At 41.7% G+C, this 21,215-nt stretch overlaps 1 protein-coding gene across 4 annotated transcripts in view; it reads right to left on the bottom strand.

Moving 5' to 3' along the window:
* Positions 1 to 14,056: 14,056 nt before the first annotated feature.
* Positions 14,057 to 21,215, bottom strand: part of mgl (low-density lipoprotein receptor-related protein megalin) — a 729,243-nt gene continuing 722,084 nt past the window's right edge. For all 4 annotated transcript variants that reach the window (XM_080281751.1, XM_080281752.1, XM_080281753.1 and 1 more), the window contains one exon: positions 14,057 to 15,613. In XM_080281751.1, the coding sequence (XP_080137877.1) occupies positions 15,248 to 15,613 (366 nt within the window). In that variant the 3' untranslated portion in view covers positions 14,057 to 15,247. The remainder of the gene's footprint in view (positions 15,614 to 21,215) is intronic.

The following is a 21,215-nucleotide window of genomic DNA, read 5'->3' as shown; positions in this document are numbered from 1 at the left end:
TCTCACTATACCCAGTAATATGCCCCCTCCAATCCTACCACACTTCACCGATCCACCAAACCTCGCATTCCATGAATACCAAATTCTTCCCTCCATGCCACGTTTCACAAATCCCTCCCTCCCCCTCTCCTTCAACCTTGTGCTTAAAACACACACACACACACACACACACACACACACACACACACACACACACATCTATCTAACTGTCTATCTAACTAGTTATCAGTCTATCTATCTATCTATCTACAGTATATATATATATATATATATATATATCTATTGCCAGATGCCTCAATCCCGTTCGGGGTGGCCACAAACAAATCGCCTCCACATTGCCCTGTCCCCTGCCATTTCACTGCCCTGCTCCCAACTCATACCCTCCTCTCTCATATACCTCTCCACCCCATCCCTCCATCTCATCCTCAGCCTCCCCCTCCCTCTCCCCCCCTCCACCTCACACACATACACTCTCTTCGTCAGTCGTTCACCCTCCATCCTCTCCACATGGCCAAACCACCTCAGTGTATTCCTCCTAACGCTTCTTGTCACATCCACATCCACACCACAACACTCCTTTATATCCTCAATTGTCAGCCTGTCTCTCCATGTGACTCCACAGGCCTCTCTTAAATAACTCATTTCCACTGCTCTCACTCTTGACTTGTGCCTTTCCAACAATGACCAAGCTTCACATCCATACATTAGAGTTGGTATCACAATACTGCCATGTAGTAACTTTTTAACTTCCATGCTCTCTTCCCTGTTTCTTATCACTGCTTTCAAGGAACCAGCAACCTTTCTTCCCCGCTGTACCCTTTCAAGCACTTCACCCTCCAAACCTCCATCCTTACTCATCACACTACCTAAGTACCGGTACTTAAACGTACTCACATTTTTAAGTACCTCACCATCCAACCTCGCTGTACATTCACTGACTTCACCTCTCTCAAAGACCACCACTTTACTCTTCCCTACATTCACCTTTAGATTCCGTTTCTTACACACTCTCCCAAATTCATCCACCAAGCCTTGCAGCTCCCCTTCATCTTCACTCAACAACAGAGTATCATCTGCAAACAACAGTACAGGGAGTTTCCAAACACTACCCTCTCTCACCAGGGCCACTCCAACATCCACTACCCTGTCTATATATATATATATATATATATATATATATATATATATACAGTATCTATATATATATATATATACAGTATATATATATATATATATATATACAGTATATATATATATATATATATATATATATATATATATATATATATATATATATATATATACTGTATATATATATATATATATATATATATATATATATATACCTGGGCTGCATCCCCCAAAGAAAGGGAGGTAGGCAAGACAGGAAGACACACTCCCAATTTACTAATCCACACACACACATATTTATTCGAGTCTTAGCCTCATGGGAAGAAGGGACAGATCCTCACTGCACCACACTGCATGAGGGTCAATCATCTGAGTGGTGCAATCAGCAACATCTGTAGCAGGGCCTGACAATAGAGCTGGTTTTATCCCTACCACATCATGATGGACCCAGCCCCTTACCCTCACCCAGCCTGATCAACTGATCAGACCTAATGCAAGAATGTCCCCTCAGCGTCACGTCACCATTTATTCATTTACAATTTCTCTCCAGTCATTCCTATCATACGCAGCCAGTCTTCCTTGCTCAACAAACATCCATCTCTCATGTAATGCTCTCTTCACTCTGTCCATCCATCCTATTCATGGTCTTCCTCTCAGCCTTTTAGGGTGTATCGTACTAAGGCCGAATAATGAAAAACTTGGATTTTCATAATTGGCAGTATGTATTCCTATGTAAAACTGAATTTTAAGAAGGATTTGTCTTATGCAAGTTTTGTGAAAAATTGCATTTAGGTGTTTAATATCACTTCAATAAAAAATTGATTTTTGACAAATTTCAAAAACTTGCCAGTGTAAATGATACTATAGTCCATACTCGTCACATACGCCTTTGAGCATTTCTTAAGGGTAGGTCTGGACCCGTTTAAGATCATCCTATATTATTCATAACCACTAAAAGAAACAGAAAACCCCAATATGTCCCTAAACTATGAAATTATAAGATTTTTAGTCTCCTAGTCACTGGGTAGGACTTTTTATTATTATTTTTTAATGCCTCCACCAATTTTTATTTGTTTTAATATTGGCATCACTGAGTGTGATGGCAGCTGCCCCCACCTTTCCGCAAGCTGCTGTGGCATTCAACTTTTTTTTTTTTTTTTTTTTTTTTTTTTTTAATGTCTAGGACTGGCAAGGCCCTCTTTCACCTTTTAATATTCTAGTTAACTGAAGTTCTGAGATCTTATTTGCTGAAAATATCTTCATTTTTCTTGTATTTCTCATAGAAAGCTAAAATATGTTCATAATGTCTTGCTTTGACTTAAAAACTGGCAACATTTTCTGTGATCGATCCTAGCACGAACATAACCATCTCCTCTCTGATGCCCATACACTTCATGAGCTGCAGCTGAAACTTCCTGGACTGCTCTTTCACAGCTTTGAGTGTCAACTGAGAAGTTTTCAGCTTGAAATGGAGACCTGAGAAGGTCCTCAACTTCTCTTGACATGTTACAGGTGAACACTGGCTTATACAGTTCTCCATATTCCAGTCAATCAGATTAATTGGAGAGGTAGCATTAAGATGCAGTGTAGGGTTTTTGTGAGTTCTCAGACTCATGTCTCCATACTCAGACTTACCTCTTATTTTCTTGATCATGTCAACCCCCCATGCCCTTTCCTCTTCATTCTCACTGCATGGGAGAGAGTCAATGATGTTCTCACAGTGAGCAGGGTATGCTCCATGTACTTATGTAGAAGTAATCACTTTCTCTACTTCAGAGGTCAGGTTTCTCAGCAGTTTCAGAGTTGTCACAATATGGTAAGGTCCATACTTCATGTGATGCTTCACCTTTATCTCAAAATACATCTTGAAATTGAAGTCCAGACAAAACTTCACCAGGACCTCTAGCTTCTTCAGCTCCATTCCCTTCAAACCATGCTGCCTCATCCACAGCATCAGCAGAACTTCACTTGTGGTCAGCCAGCATGACTGATTCAGTAGGCCACACTTTAGACTAGCAACTTCTTTGCTTAACTTTCCTGTCTTTAGAACTTTGATTAGTAGGTAGCAGTTCTTCTGGTCAGTGCTAAGGTTCTGTACAATGCCATCTGGAAGTTCAGTTATATCTTCAGGCAGTGCCTTGAATCTAAAGCTGACAGGTATGTCATTGATCTTCTCCAAAAGTTTTCCTATTGAGCCACTGAACCCAGACTTGTGAGTGTATGGACCATCATGATTAATGATCATGTGCCTGAGACAGAGTTCATTAATGTGCAGCTGGCATATCAACCAGTGACACTTGTGACCTAGCAGTCTTTCCATGTGAGTGATAACACCTCCACCAGGTCCTATGTTTGTGTTGGTGGAGTCACCACCAAGAACCACAAGAGTATCTTTAGCACCATGAACGCTAATCCACTCAGAGTCTCAGCTACCTTAAGTGCAGGTTTCTCATATCCTTCAGGTTTTTCTGGTGTAAAATGGAGTAGATACTTTCTCTTGGGTTCCCATGTAACACTATAGTGCTCTTCGGTTGTAGTATCAGGATGGAAGCGGCCAGTTTCTTCATTGTACCTCATGATCTTTGTCTTCTTATCTTGTTTCCCATCAAAGAAAATTCCCTTGATCTCCTCTCCCTTTGTCCTTTTCTCCAAGACCTCCATCGAGGCAGCGATTATAGACTTTTTGCCCCTCCACATCTTCATCTTGTCAACAGCTAGATATGCCTTATCAGCAGCTAGATGGTCAGCTTTAATAAGATCCTGCAAGAAACCAGTTGCAATGGCTGCTGCAGGAGTGTTTGGTACCTTAAACCTAATTGCAGCCTCAGCAGTGTTTGAAATATCCCTGAAGTTCCTCTTGGCAGAGGTAGAGACTTTGCCAGTGTTGGCACTGGCACTTGTGCCTGGTGGAGTACTGGAAAAATCTGTGTCAGCAATAGGTGTTGGTCGTTCTGGTGACTCCTTCAAGGAAGTCGCCCCATGTTCATCCTCAACCACATCAACATCCCCAAGTACAGTGGGCTCACACAGTGTGCGAGAGATTGGGCGGTGCACGAGCTCGCGCACTGGGAATTCGCGTACTAGGAATACATAATCTTATGGGAATAATTACATATGGGTGGTACCCCCTCATACCTGGACATTTTTTGGCCCTTAGAGACATAATAAAGGTCATATGCTTCAGACATTGTACTAAAGCTATAGCCACAATAACAAAAATATGGGTAGTCACCTTAACAACAGTAGACAACAGGCCTGATGACCTTAAATAACAGGGGTTCCGAGGCGCGGCAACACTTACAGTGCCGCACTCCCCACCGCACCAACACTTCCCTCCGTAGACTCCTCTTGATCACCTTCTCCAGGAGCATCAAAGTCACTCACTTCGGCCATAAGCCCTTCGAAGTTCAATGCTGACACTTCTGACATTGCATCCTCTTCATCCTCAACAGGAACAGGAGCAGACGATGTCAATGGTTCCACTGTTTCACCAACTTGAGCCCGCTGTGTGTAGCTTGTTATGAGCGTCTGTCTTCTCCTGTTTATTTCTTCCCTGTGCCTGTCTGTGTAGAAATGGAAGAGTTTGTCGATACCAACCAGAAGTTCCTCCGTTCTTAGGTTGCTCACTTCTTGTTCCTTCACCTCTTCCTTGAGCTTATCCACGGTAGCAAGGATCTTGCTAATGTTTGACATACACAGCTCAGTCCTGCCTTCCATCACGCTGCTTGCTCAACTTGGCTCTGTCTGGCGCATCAACATGACGACACGTGACGCACTCTGTGAGGAGTGGTTGCGCACTAGTAGAAAATGGCATTTTTAAGCCACTCCTTGCCTCTGCCTCGCGTTCTGTGTGGTAAACTCACTCATTAAAGGGTTTTTGGTTATGATTTTTGGTCACTCGTGCACAAGGCGAATCGCGCACTGCGGTGATGCGTACTGTGCGAGCCCACTGTATTAGCTCCTTTTCTTCTTCCTCTTTCCTTTTTCTCATTTCAGCTGCTTTCTGCTCTTTTTCCTTCCTCTTAGCAACCTGTACTTGGTTCACTGTTTCCTTGACATCAGCATTTGCCATCTGGAAGACAGAACGTTCTGAGGTTTTGATCCTCTGGTTATAGAGCCACTCCAGCTCCAGCTTTGGAATCTTTTGAGGGAGAGGACAGTCACAGTTGACATGAACTCTAGCAGCACAGCCAGGGCAGCCAGATGCTTCACTTCCACAGAGAGTAATCTCATGTCTGCAGGTTGTTAAGTCAAACAGTGTATCAAGTTCTGATATTCTCTTCTGTCTCAACGTAGCATTCACCCTGCCATTCACTAGGTCAGTCATTTCCTTCCACCTGAGAAGAATTTTCCTGGCAATGGATCTCTCTTGACTTATTACTATCTATCTATATACCTAGGCTGCTTCCCCCAAGGAAAGGGATGAATGAATTTGGCATTGCTTTTGCACCACTGTGCTACCACCGCCAAATCTTGCAGAGGGTACTGTGCTCTTGTCATATCCTCATGAAGCAGCTTCTCTTCTTGCAGAAGGATTCCTCTTTGAATTACAGCTCTCCACGTTGGGACTTCTGTAGGAAGGAATTGATTGTCTGGATCCACCAGATCACGCAGCTTTGAGCTGGAACTTTTTCTTGTCTTTGGTCCTTGCTTAGCCATGGTGACTACACAATCAACACCAAGCCGTGTAACTGAAACATGGAAATTATCACAGTAAAAATCTAGCAACATCTTAGATGTATTACAGTGTTTTAGTAAGAAAATGATGTTTTTCTTTTTTTAATTCAGTGACGAGGAAACCAAAGGCCAGAAGCCTGCAAAGATGTGCTGTATATGTGCTACAGCATAAGTCTTGCCCAGTCTGTACCTAACCAGGAAACGAAAAATGGGAAATTGAATACTTAAACTTGATATTTAGCAAAAGTTCAAGAGAAAGAACCCCTCCGAAAATTTGATTATACACAGGAATACATACTGCCAAACTTTACATTCACACTTTAGTGAACATGATATTCCCTACTACTCACATCCAATCCAGTTATCTTTTTCACCAATCGCTCTTCATCCATTCTCTCCTTATGTCCAAACAATCGCAACACTATCTGCTCAACTCGATCAGCCATCTCCTGCATAACTCCAGTTCTCCATCACACTTCATCATTTCTCACTCGATCCATATGCGTCACTCCACACACACTCCTCAGACACCTCATCTCCATTACATTCAAACTTTTTATCTCTGCTACACCCATATTCCATGTTTCATCTCCATATAATGCAGTCAGTACTACTAAACCCTCATACAGCCTTCTCATTACATCCATTCTAAGCGAACGACATCTAAACACTTTTTTCATTCCTCCCAGCACCTTTCCTACTTCATTCATTCTAAACTTCACTCCTACATCTATTCTTCCATCCATAGCAACATGTGACCCTAAATACTGAAAGCAATCTACCTCCTCAAGCAACTCACCATTCAAAACTATATTCATCCTCCTACCATCTACCAACCTTGTACACTTCATCACTTTACTCTTACTCTCATTTACCCTCAATTTCCTCCTTTCACACACCCTTCCAAACTCCTCTACCAACTGTCTCAATCTCTCCTCTGAATCAGCCACCAGTGCAGTATCATCTGCAAACAGCAGCTGATTCAGATTCCACTCTCCACCATTACCATTCAACAGACTCAAACCCCCACCTAACACTCTCGCATTCACCTCCCTTACAACACCATCCACATAAATATTATACACCCAAGGCAACATCACACATCCCTGCCACAGCCCCACTCTCACAGGAAACCAATCACTCACGGTATTTCCTACTCATACACACACTCTACTGTTTACGTAAAAACTTTTCACTCCTTTCAACAACCTACCATCAAGTCCAAACAACCTCAAAACAGTCCACAAAGCCTCCCTATCAATTCTATCATATGCTTCCTCCAAATCCATGAATGCCCAAAGCACATGCTTACCTTTTGCTAAATACTTTTCACACACCTGTCTCACAGCAAACACCTGATCCATGCATCCCCTCCCTCTCCTAAAGCCACACTGCTCATCTCAAATCATTCTCTCTGTACCCTCTCTAACTCTCTTAATTACACTCTACCACACATCTTACCTACAATACTCAACAAACTTAATACCCCTGAAGCTAGTACATTCATACTTATCACCCTTACCTTTATACAGTGGAACCACACAAGCACCTGTCCAGTCAATCGGTACCATACCGCTCACAAAATACACATTCAGCGATCTTACTACACAACAATAGTTGCTCCACCACCTTTCGGGCATTCCACGACACATCCATCCATACCTGTGGCTTTCCCTGCTTTCATCTCCTTTACTGCCTCCTGCACTTCCTCCATCATGATGAAAGAATTGTTCAACTCTCCTAACACATTTTTTCTTTGCATGCTTCCATGTGCCATAATCTCAGCCTCCCTTTCCTCCTCTACATTTAACCATCTTTTCAAAATACTCAGCCCACTTCTTCCGTACTGCATCCATCTCGGTTAACATCCTTCCATCCTCTGCTTTTACTCACTCTTCCTTCCCAGACTCTCCCTTTCACACCCTTTTCACCTCCTTCCTAAACATTTTCATATTCTGTTGAAAATTCTCAGTCAACCGCCTACCCCACCACTCATCTGTTGCCACTTTAGCATCAGGCACAACCCTTCTCGCCCCATTCCTCTTTTCCTTTTACCTCTCATATGACATCTCATCCTTCCTCTGCAGCCACACTTCATATGCACGTCTCTTCTCAGCCACAGCCATACTTACTTCCTCGCACCACCATTCACTTCCCTTTCTTACACCACCACCCACTCATCTCACACCACACATCTCTTCTGCATTCCCCACCACAGCACTCTTAAACAACTGCCATTCCTCCTCCACACTGCCATTTTCCTGATCTTTCACTGTGTTCCACTCATCTTTCAACTTCTTCTGATACTCCGTCATTTTCTCTCTTTTATCCAACTCATTTACTTTCAAAACCTCCCTGCCACACCTAACTCTCATAGCTCTCACCCATCTTGTACCTACTCTCAACTTTCTCCCCACTGGGTAGTAGTCAGACATACCTCCATCCACTCCTCTCAAGACTCTCACATGCAACAATCTTCCTCTTACATTCCTGGATATGACCACACAATCCATCAATGCTCTATTAACAACCCTTCCACCCTCCTGTCTCACCCATGTACTCTTATAAATATCTTTCTTCTCAAACAAGGTATTTCCATTCACCATCTCTTGCTCGACACACATCCCTATCATTTGTTCACCATTTTCATTTCTTCCAGGCACACCATTCATACCAACTACAACTTCAGCTACTACATTTCCCACTCTAGCATTCAGATCTCCCTTCATTACCACATTCACATTTGCCCTCACATTCTGCAGACACTCATTAACATCATTCCAGAAAGACTCCCTCTCTTCTGCATCCCTTTCACAACTGGGCCCATATGCACTCATAAATACCCACAACTGTCCAAATTTTGCTTTCACCCACATCAGTCTCAATGACACCTCCTTCCATTCAGTTACACACTGCTGCACTTCCGGGCTCACTAACAAAGCCACACCTTCTCTTGCCCTTCCTCTATCAACACCTGACATCCCTCCTTTCACACTCCAAACTTAGACTCACCTTTCCATTTCATCTTCGTTTCACTCAAAGCTGACACATCCAACTTTCTTCTCACAAACATTCTCCCACTTTTCTCCCTTTTAGCCTCAATCGTACTACATCCACACTCATTCATAGACCCAATCTTCAGGGTACAGGGATAACTCAATACCCCATCCCTTTCTTGGCCCTGTTTCACTGTAGGAACTAAAGAACAGAGGAGGGGGTCCCTAGTCTCCTCCCCCCTCCCCTTTTAGACGCCTTTTACGACACGCGGGGAATACGTATGCAGTATATGTAAAAAATACAACCGGCTATAACGCCCTCTCCGTGCATCTTTAATATCCCCATTGTTCACCACTACCCATCCTTCATCTTTCTTCACACACTGCTTACCTGTAATATCCCAATTCTCCCTCTTCACCTGATTTACCATATTCTGTGGCAAAATAAACACTGAGCACATACAGTAAATGCCACTCTGTCTACCTGTCAGCCATTCTGCAGTTGTCTGCCTTTCTCACTGCCAGCGACCTTTCCTGCATATCTGCATACCTAATTGTTAACTTTCTGCCCTGTTTGACTGGCATGCAAGCAGGCTGGCATGCATGAAGGATGGCAGACAGCCAAGCTGACTTACAGACAATACAGCAGACATCCAGGTAGGCTGTGACTGGTAGGTAGGCATAAAGCTGAGAGACATGTAGTCAAGCTGGCAAATGAAAAAGTTAAAAATAATTGCCAAGGAAGAGGCACTATGAAGCATCTTATGCCACTTGAAATATGACCTTGAAAATATGAAGGAATACAGAGATGAGAGATTATAAAATCCATCCATCCATCATCCAATCCTACGTTGCCCCATGAGGAGCATAGGAGCCCGGGGCTAGGCAGTTGGTCCTGACATTTAAGATGAGAGTGACCAACCTCACTCATCCCTGAGTGGCATTACATGAGCAATAAACCCCAACCACCCCTTGGATGTAAACCTTCACCGGTTCAATCAGATTGGAGCGCCATAATTACCCACTAAACCACCAGGTGCCAAAATTTGGTTATATGGTTACCACCCTGCCAAAATTTGGTTATATGGTTACCACCCAGCATAGTAAATTGTTTCCTGGTGTACAGGAAAACATTTGTCTTGTCACTTGGTGTAGAGTCACCCACAGGCAGAAGGAAGAGGAAAGAATGAAGGAAAGAAAGACAGAAGGGGGAATGTAAAGTCACCTGTAGGCAGAAGGAAGAAGAAAGAATGAAGGAAAGAAAGACAGAAGAGGATGGAAGGAAAGAAGGATGGAGGAGAGGAAAGGGCAGACACCCAAGACCATCACTACATTGAGTGAGTGGATGGTGAGCAAAAAGTTAATAAATCTATGGCACTTACACTCTTGTATTAACTAATTCATTTATTGTTTAATAAGCAAGTGATATATCCATATCGCATATCCACTTTTTAACATATACCCCCTAATTTCTACCACTCATTTTTATTCCCAATGTAGTTACACAGAATTCCATTGCATACACAGTGTAGTACATACACCTTGTTATGTCATATTGTGTAACTGAGACATTAGCATTACCCTTCTTGTGTGATAGATTACAGTACTGCATTACTTCACTGAAATGTGTCACTGGCCTTCATGCTGCAAGTCAGCTCAGTCAAAGCAGAACATTATACTGACCAACAACTGTCTGTCCCTCTTTTATCTAAAACTGCTGAGAAAAAAATAAATTTTAAGATCTCCCTTACTTCTCACTGCCCAGGTTTCACTGCCACACAAGATATTTGGTAGCAGTATACTTTCACACAGGGTCCCCTTTACCTCCATAATTTTTAGAATATTGTAAAGTTCATCTACACAGTACTCTTTGTCCCTACAGTGATCTTAAATCCCATTCGATTTTGCAGCATTTACATAGCATAGCTTCCAAGCACTTAAAGCTGAGTACCCGACGATTTTCTCCCCTAACTCGTATTCTATGCAACATATTTTTCAGTCCTACGCTGCATCAAAAATTACATATCATACTTTTTAAAATTCAAACATTATGATACAACCCATGTCTGCATTCATTTTTAGCTTTTGTCTCAAGCAGATACTCAACTTTTTCTGCTTACTGTACTTCCACTCATCTATAGCAGTTTCTCTGTATGTGAACAAATGAACTGTAGCAGGCAACTTGGGCTTGACTTACAAGGGCGAGCAGTTCTAATATACAAAGTGCATTCAAGTTGTATTTTACAGGTCCTGAAGGGCCTAGAGACACCATTCTGTCACAGTAGAAACGATCTGCCCTCATTTAATTCCTTCAAGTTATATGTAAAATCTGTGTGACTGTGTGGAAAGCATCCCAACACAAAGTTCAAAGTTTCTTCATCGGTGTTAATGATGGATGTGTCCATATCACCAGAAGTTTCAAGTTACTTAAGATGAAACTTACTCTTTAAATGACAAAGTATTTTATGAAACGGGTAGAGTTTGTACATGTTACACAGTCTCTGCTCGGCTGTACATATTATGTGTTTATAGAGTTCACTCCCCTGTTTACATACCTCGACAAAAATAATTAAGGTTGAATTCTTGGTTGTGTGTGCAGTGGTATGGAAACTTCAGTTTCATACATAACTGATGATAAATTATCATGACACTCTTCTCTGCTTTTCCAGTGTTTGTATTTTATAATATTTATATTCTGACACTTGTTGTTATAACACAAATGCAGTTTCCAGTGTAGTGATTTCCTTTCTACATGTGGGATGTAAATATAAACCTGCAGTGACTAAGCCATAACTCAGTATAACTCTTACTTCAGAGGGGACTCATAAAAATATGTTTCCTGGAAACTGTATGACAATGGAAAATCATCACCAGTAAGGACACTATTCAAATCACTAGTATGGGGTATGTTCAGTATTGCTAAAACAGTATACAAATTACATATGAACAGTAAATGTATAAGCCCTTTCACAGTTATCCTTCATTAGTAATGGGTGGATCAGAAGTATTGCTGAGCACAAAGTACCATATATGATGAAATATTAGGGAATCTCGGAGTGTTGCAGGTAATGACACCCAAGTAAAGAGTGGTATTTCAGGCAATTTTGCCCTTATCTTTTAACAAAGAAATATTGAGGTGTTTTGTGACACTATGAATAAAATACTCTACTGTATTCAAAATAAAATAATATGAATCATGGGAATACTACACATATACAGTGAATCACATTCAGTAATGGCACATCAATCTTTTTGCTTCTGTGGACACACCTAAAGTATATAATTCAACATCAGATGTTTTGTTTGAATGTCAGAAATCCTTACAGTGAAGAAAAAAAAAAAAAAAAGCTCAACTCTTTCACCGCATTGGACACATTTAGGAACCCAGTATATAATTCAGTTTAGAGAAATCCTGGTAGTCATATAGTTAACACCTATCATCATTATCTTGTTCCAGTTTCTCATGTGCATGAGGTGGGCAGAAACCAGAAGAGGTGAAAAGGAAGGAATTAGAAACTTTCAACAGTGACAAGGTAAATAATCCAAATATTAATTAACTCACCACTCAAGCTATTGAAATAACTGATTCAGCTAACATGCCAAGTCATCCACTACCAGTTCTTTAATAATATCTGTGGGACACAGCCATCTCTCATGTGTCAGGTTAAACATAGGGTAAAACACCTGCCACATATATATTCCCACAAACCTCCCCATTCTGTTCAGTTATTTTTTAATGTATTTACTTCCGTATTTTATACATCTTATTTCATCTTACATTTATTCATCATACCACACCATCATCTTGTAATACCATGCCTCCTTCTATCTGTAAATTCACTCACTCAAATTTTAATCATCCTAGTTATATCCATTATTTCTCTGTAGCTATAACTTTTAAGCACACTGTTTAAGTCCCTGATCATTCTATCTATCTATCTATTGCCAGACGCCATAATCCCTTAAGGGGTGGCCATTTGACTTTGAGTTAGTTGTTTTACGGGGAGGGGCACTAACCCTCCACCAACCCACTTGCTGACATGTAGGGAGCACGTATGGTTTGGTTATATGGTTACCACTTAGCGTTGTAAATGATTTCCTGGCTTACAGGAAACCATTAGGCTTATCACTCAATGTAAAGCCACCTGTAAAGGAAAGAAAAGCAATAAGAAGTGACAGAAAAGATGGGAGAAATAGGAAGAGAGGAGGGCAGGCACAGAAAGAGAATGATAAAGGCTAAGGAAGCAGATAGCACTACATCAAGTGAGTGGATGATGGTTGCCACCAATTCAAATTTCTTATTTCACAACTCTCATACAAGGGTTTGTAGTAGTATTTTTTTTCATCTTATTTTATCTATGCAGAATGCATATAGTTCTCATCACCTCATATTCACAACACACCAATCTTCCACTCACATTGTGAGTACTGTGCTTATACTCTCTTATGAAGTCCTCTTGTAGCATAACACATACACCTATTAAGGTTGTCTTAGTACCATTCTCAGTTATCCTTGTGTTACTATGTTTCCTACTTCCTTTGTACCTTTGTCTCTTTTCTGTAACTGCACCCAGGTACTAAAGTCTTTCAAAACTTCAAGTGTTTGTCTCTCTCTCTCTCTCTCTCTCTCTCTCGAACATTTATACTCTGAGTTACCTTTTCCCTTCACAATCATCAATTTTCTTGGATACCTTTGCTCACAGACATCGCGACTTACAGACATCCAAAATCATTTAAACTAATCTACAAAGATTTTTAACTACCAGCAAACACAACAGAAATATATACAGTAAAAGTCCTGTAATCCAAATAGCAGTGGACCAAGGGTCTTTTGGACAATCGTTTTTTTCGGACTATTGGGAGGGACCTCTGAACACATAAAAAATATGTACATGGTTATTAAATAAACACTTACTGTACAATGGTATGGGTTATTGTTTTCATCCATCCATCATCCAATCCTACGTTGCCCCATGAGGAGCATATAGAAGTGTAGATGAACAGTTGCAGGCAGGTACATCCAAGTCCAGTAACAAGTCCAGGCCAGATAAATACATAAAGTCCCGAAAAAATTCGAAAAAAGACCAGAAAAATTCGAAAAAATTTTTCTGGAAAAATCCGGAGTATTGGGATTTTCAGATTATTGCTGGTCGGATTAGAGTACTTTTACTGTACATACAACAGATTTGATGTGTCTTGCATCCCATCCATCACAATGCATGTTAATTCAGCAAGGTTAAAAGAAGACTTCATATGTCAGGCCATTTAATATAGCACATTTGTGACACCGAAATCAATGTCAACTGTCGACGGACTGAGTATAGGATATACAATAAACTCTATTCATTCTCACAGTCAATTGCATAAAATCATATATATACATGACATTATTTACAATAAAATGTCCACAGGAATAATTCCATTGGTAAAAGCAGTGGTGCATGGAATGTGCATGAGCCTTGAGGTTATTCAAGTAGGGTTGTAGGTGGGGAGGTTAAACATTAAAAATCTAACAATTTCTGCTGTGGAGATGAGCAGACACGGGACACTTGCCAACAAGGCTTCTACCACTGCTCACTTAACTGGTTACCTTTCACTAACCCATACTTAATAAAATACTGTACATATGGTTTTCAAAATAAGTACATCATCATTACTCCTACGACATGGAATGTGTATTACAATATATATATATTTATTATGGACGGCTTGAGTTCATTATAAAATAGACAATATTTTTCTTTATATATGAATCTCCTAGCTTCAATCAATGCCTCTAAAGAAGGAAATGCTAATACAGTATAAATAGGATAAAAATTTAAATATCATAAAGGTCAAGGCCATCATTCTGGCATGATACAAACTTTAGGCCCGACTAAAAACAGTCACGAAAATGATGAAAATATACCACGAGTCTATATACTTGTGTAAAAATATAGTAATTTACATATTGCTATCACCAACCATTGTTATTTTTCTAGTTTGTAATATACATATATATTATATATACATATACATATATTACAAAAAATAACACAAAAGGAATACCACAGCACTGTTAAACACTGGTTGGTCTCAAGCATAACAATTTCACTCTGAGGAATATGTCAACCTTCTGTAATGATCATGTGATCACTTCAGCATTGGCTTAATACTATTTCTGAAATAAGCACCAAATACAACTTGGTTACTTTTAAATCATGTTTTCAGTTCTTAAAGCATTTGTTTTTACACGGTTTATATGCTGAAGCATAATTACTTCATTCAACTTTATAAAAACAGGGCACATAAGCCAAATACTTTATCTGGCAGTCCAGTACATCAAAACTATTGTATCTGGTTTGTATGTGGGACGGTTTCCCTAAGCACAGGTAATGGTAGCAATCATTCAGTTGGTTCAAAAAATTTTCTACTTAGCTTCCAACATAATTATTAAAACAGTCTTAACATTCAGAATTATCATCCTCTACTACAAGCTTCTGTGTATCCTTGCCAGTGTCATTACTAGAAGGACTAAGCTCTTTTTTACGAAGCTGTATGTTGGGGGAAGCTTTTTGCATCATTGCTGACGGAGAAAGAACAGCCAAAGCAGGAGGCTGGGATGTACCATTGCTGCTCTCCTGGTTCTCTAAGCTGTAGCTCTTAGACTTGCTTGATTCTAAAGGCACTTCATAAAGACCTTTGCTGCTATTGGTCTGGTCTGGAGCTGCTCTGCCTTCCATGGACCCCATGGCATCATACATGGGGTTGCTGAAGTTATGGTTCTTGGGTTCAATCTCACCCAAGTTGACATCTCCTTCAATTGGCACCTGATAAAAAATAAATAAGTAAATAAAGAAAGAAAGAAAAAATACCCTAACCTTTTTTTTAAATTTTTTCTTTTTGTTTTTACCTAAAAATAAATAAATAAATAAATAATCAACTGCAACAGTGCAATCATATACAGTATACTGTGCTTTATGACTTCATTTTTGCTACCACTAGTTGATTTTCTTAATGTCTGGAAGGATCTCAGATACTGAAGAGGTTAATGATGGCAATACCTAACACTTTCAGCTTGAAGTCTCTCCATCTCTGAATGAAACTGAATGTTGCTTGTGGGAGGGGTCATGTAATCAACTGAGAGTGACTCAGAGAGTATCACAGCTGAATACAGTTCAGTAATACATGTTTTATGGTTACGGTTCACTTGGTTATCACACTTAATTCGTACAGAACATGGCATGTGATAACAGAATTGTATGATAATGAAAGCACAGAATGGATCTCATCCTAATTGGTACCATGCGTCCCAAGTTTCGTTTCGTTTTTGTTTATAAAGGCTCCAACATGCTTCCATGTGTTGTCCTTGGTCACCTATTGCTGGCTATCCATACAGTTCAATTTCTGGCAGCCTCCCTCTTCTGTTCCCTATCCTTGAGGTCACACTCTGTGGCCTTGTCCCACGTCCTTTTTGGTCTGCCTTTCACAACCCTACTCTCAGTGTTCACATTGCTCACATTCTGCACCCAATTGTCATCCCTCATCCTCTCCACATGCCAAACCATCTCAGTCTGCCCCTCCTCATTGCTACACCATTACAGTTCAGTTCCATTCTTCCTCGCAACTCTTCCATCATAAACCCTCCCTCCCCCCCTTCCCCTTGGCCTTGCAGTCAAGGATGCACTGCACATCCACCCAATCATCCTAGTCATGGACATTTCTGTATGCTTGAGTCTATGAGTATCCTTCTCCTTTACTACCTAGCACAACAAATTTTCCAAACTTTCAAAAGGTTCCGCTCACAAAGCCAGACACTCACAAGTCATGATGGCCGACGGCGCATGCAGTGTTGGGAGGCAGAAATCTTCAAAAGCGCTATGCTCAACTTCAAAATGCGCTAAACTATAGGTGAACTGCTCAAACTTTCATGCAAAATTGGACTTCAAAATGTGCTAGATATAGAGGCAAATCTAATATTTATTGGTGATAAATTATTATGAAAAGCACTAGATCTAGCACCAAAAGTGCCAAAGTGGCCAATTGGCTCAGCATATGTGCCAGAAGAGCAGAGAACTTTCGTACTGGGACTGTATATGAAAACCGCCAAAAGAATGACCATAAGACCAGAAGCCGAATGAGAGGACTTTTACTGTATATATATATATATATATATATATATATATATATACTGAATTGGTAGAGAGATGGCCTGCAGTCCTAATGGACCAAAGTTTGAATCCTGGCTGGGGCAGGGAACAGTTTAAGGATTTGAATTTCATGAAAAGCAGATTTTTCTGATCTACCAGATGACCCACCGACATGTCATAAAGTACCACGGCTAATACTAGTACACCAGTCCTGTATGAGACAGCCCTAGCATGTATTCAAGATGGATGATGAGTGTTAGTGCCAAAGTGGTGACATGTGGAGACAAAGGAGGGCTACTGGGCCCCAGGGAGGAACACTGGGACTTGGGAATAGGCCCTGAGGCCTTTGCCCAGAAGTCAGACACGTAAAAAATATATATATACAGTAATCACTCTAATATCCGGACGCCCAATAACCGAACATCCCCACTAACCGAACCTTATCGTCCTGGGATCAAACATTCCCAAAATGGTCCAAAAATCCAAAAAAATTAAAAAAGAAATCAATTTTTTGCCGTCCGTAATTTGAACTTGCCGCGCGCACCGCGTGAGAGCACTGCTTTGGTTCGTCATTCCTCCGACGTCCGATAGAGCGCCGCTGCATCCTCCCCACTTCCCGCCTGTCTCTCACCGCGACTGGACCTACGCTCTTCGTCATGGCTGCCCACGTGCTCGCTTTTGTGGTGGTGCCGTACTTGCTGCAAGGCCTCCTGCTGCTCTCTGCCCTCCTCTTAGTGTGTGTGATGATGGCCCCGCCTCCTGAGAAAAGGAAGAGAGTGGTGTTGACTCTGGAGAAGAAACGGGAGATATTGGAGAAAGTTGATGCGGGTTGGTCTTCTTCACGCATTCTCCGCGAGTTCAACCTGGCCCGGTCGACTTTGTTCAATATCAAGCGTTCCCGAGACAAGCTCATGCAGTACACGGCTGACTTCTCGTTGAGAAGCAAACGCAACGTGGAAAGGAAGGTTATGTTTACCCCCAAGTATGCAGAAATCGACCGCTCCACGTTGATTTGGTATCGACAGCAACGTGCAGCTGGTGTGATGGTACGTGGAACGGAGCTGAAGGCTGCTGCTGAGAAGTTTGCAAGGCTTCACGACGCCCTAGACTTCAAGGCATCCGAGGGTTGGCTCTTCGCGTTCATGTTGCGACATGGCCTTACTAACCGTAAAGCACATGGCGAAGCATTGGACGCTAACGAGGATGGAGTTGACGAGTTTTGGCACAAGGTGAAAGGCTTGATCGACAGGGAGGGCCTCACTCTCGGTCAAGTCTATAACGCTGACGAAACTGGCCTATTCTATCGCTCGGTGCCAACGAACACTCTAGCCGATGAGACGGAGAAGCGTGTACCTGGCCGCAAGCTTTCCAAGGAACGGATATCTGCTTTGTGTTGTGCCAATGCTAACGGCATGCACCGGCTTAAGCCCGTTATTGTTGGCCGTGCAAAGCAGCCTCGGTGCCTTCGTGGGGTGATGGATGTCCTTCCTGTCGTATGGTACCATTCTTTGAAAGCATGGTTCACAGCTGTGATTTTCAAAGACTGGTTTCACCGTCACTTCATCAAGGAGGTCATCCAGTACCAGACGAAGACACTGGGAATTCCTCGCGACCAGGTAAAGGCTCTCCTTCTCCTCGACAATGCACCTGCCCACCCGTGCGACAAGGACTTGGTTGCCGAGAATGGCCGTATTAGGTGCATGTTTCTGCCACCTAATACGACTGCTCTCATTCAACCCATGGACCAAGGAGTGATCGTGGCAACAGAGCGCCTGTACCGTCGGAAGTTCCTGGACGAGGTGATGGTTGTTCTCGAGGACGAGGACGAGCGCAGGGAAGGACGTGACACTCGAGGCAAGCGGACTTTGGAAAACCTTCGCCGCTACAACATCAAGTCTGCGCTGTACAACTGGGCTAGTGCATGGAAGGAAGTCCCTGTGAAACCTCTTGAAAATGGTTGGTCTCGTCTGCTTCTCGGAACAGATGTGGAGTACGATTTCCTAGGGTTTGACATGGATGACTTCCATGCACGGCTACGTACGCACGGCGACGATGTTGATGTGGACGATGTTCGTGAGTGGTTGGACGATGACGAGGGCGATCCTGGGTATCAGACGTTGTCTGATATCGAGATTGCGTCTTCGGTTGCTGGTGTCAGTCCCGAACTTGAAGATTCCGACGACAAAGGCGATGATGATGCGGACTCCTCTCAGCAGGACACTACTCCAGCCATCCCCAAGCTGAGCGCACTCTGGGAACATCTAGAGTTCGTCCTAGACTACCTGGAACACCCTGACTGCTACAGGGAGATGGGGCCCTTGGGACTCGTGGAGGAAGTGCGTGCTTTCCGGCAGCGCATCATCAATCACCAGAATCGTCGGTCCTTGCGTCAGTCAACGATTGACAGTTTTTTCAGGCCCGTGACCCCCGCTGTGCCAAGCCCTGGTTCCACTCCGTTGCCTCCCCAAGACAGGCCCTCATGCTCCGAGCCACAGCCCAGCACATCAGCTACAGTGGAGTCACCGCTCGATGTGAGTTTGCGGCTATCTTCAGAGTCTTCTGTAGTCGGTACGCCATCACCACGACCCACCGATGCACCCCTTGGTCACCTGCCAGTGATACTCTCGGACTCTGACAGTGAATAAACAGCAAGAACTTCTCCACTAGACCACACGGGAATTTTGAGTGTTGTGCAGTGAAAAAAATGGTGTGTTGTGTTAAGGTTTTCGAAATGAGAGAAAAGACTCAGTAGAAAAGAAATTTAACGTAACTAACCTTCTTTGTTTTGGCTTTGGAAAATAAAAAAAACTTGGGAAAAGTTAACTAATGTGCAACACTAAATTTTAATGGAACATTATTTGGACTAAAGTGAACACTGTGAAGAGAACGGACTTCTGTGTGTTATTGACTAAGTTCAGTGCAAGACTTCAGGAAGAGTGTACTGCAAGTGCTTCAGGAAATCGTTCTTACTGTCAGAGTCCGAGAGGAGGCGGTTATTCATCGAGGTGGCCAGGGACTTGCTGTAAGTAGCCAGAATGTTTCATATTGTACTTTTTTCCATACTATACTTACCAGAATGTGTCATACTGTACTTTTTTCCATACTATACTTACCTCATGCATGTGCAGTAGGAATGTGTTTTTCAGAGTTAGGTTCGGTTAGAGTCCATAAGTACCAGAATGTTTATTAATGTATGAACATACTTCTAAACCCTCATTTTATGTTTCTTTTGCATTTATTTCAGTCATTTATGTGCCTTATTGGTGTGACTTGGGTGTTAAATAGGTGCTATGCATGTCCGGAGGGAGTTGTATAGGTGTTTCTCTGAGTTAGGGTCCATAAGTACAAGTCCATAAGCTGGGGCCCAATATCCAGACGAAACCAATATCCGAACCTACCGATGGCTCTATTGATCCGGATATTGGAGGGGTTACTGTATACTGTAAATGTATATATATATATATATATATATATATATATATATATATATATATATATATATATATATATATATATATATATATATATATATATATATATATATATATATATATATATATATATATATATATATATATATATATATATATATATATATATATATATATATATATATATATATATATATATATATATATATATTATATATATATATTTATATATATATATATATATATATATCATCATCATCTAATCCTACGTTGCCCCATGAGGAGCGTAGGAGCCCGGGGCTAGGCAGTTGGTCCTGACATTTGAGATGAGAGTGACCAACCTCACTCATCCCTGAGTGGCATTACGTGAGCAATAAACCCCAACCATCCCTTGGATATAAACCTTCACCGGCTCAATCTGATTGGAGCAACAATAATTACCCACTAAACCAACAGGTGCCAAAATTTGGTTATATGGTTATCACCCAGCATAGTAAATGGTCTCCTGGTGTACAGGAAACCATTTCGCTTGTCACTCAGTGTAGAGTCACCCACAGGCAGAAGGAAGAGGAAAGAATGAAGTAATGAAAGACAGAAGAGGGAGTGTAAAGTCACCTGTAGGCAGAAGGACGAGGAAAGCATGAAGGAAAGAGAGATAGAAGAAGATGGAAGGAAAGACGGATGGAGGAGGGGACAGGGCAGACACCCGAGAGCAGCACTACATTGAGTGAGTGGATGGTGAGCGCCCCCACCTACCACGATATATATATATATATATATATATATATATATATATCTATCTATCTATTGCCAGACGCCTCAATCCCGTTTGGGGTGGCCACAAACAAATC

This window comes from Coenobita brevimanus, chromosome 91, assembly GCF_032717465.1.
Source record: "Coenobita brevimanus isolate Jiangsu-jjx chromosome 91, ASM3271746v2, whole genome shotgun sequence".
Classification (NCBI taxonomy): domain Eukaryota; kingdom Metazoa; phylum Arthropoda; class Malacostraca; order Decapoda; family Coenobitidae; genus Coenobita; species Coenobita brevimanus.
This window is presented reverse-complemented; position numbering and strand designations above follow the sequence as displayed.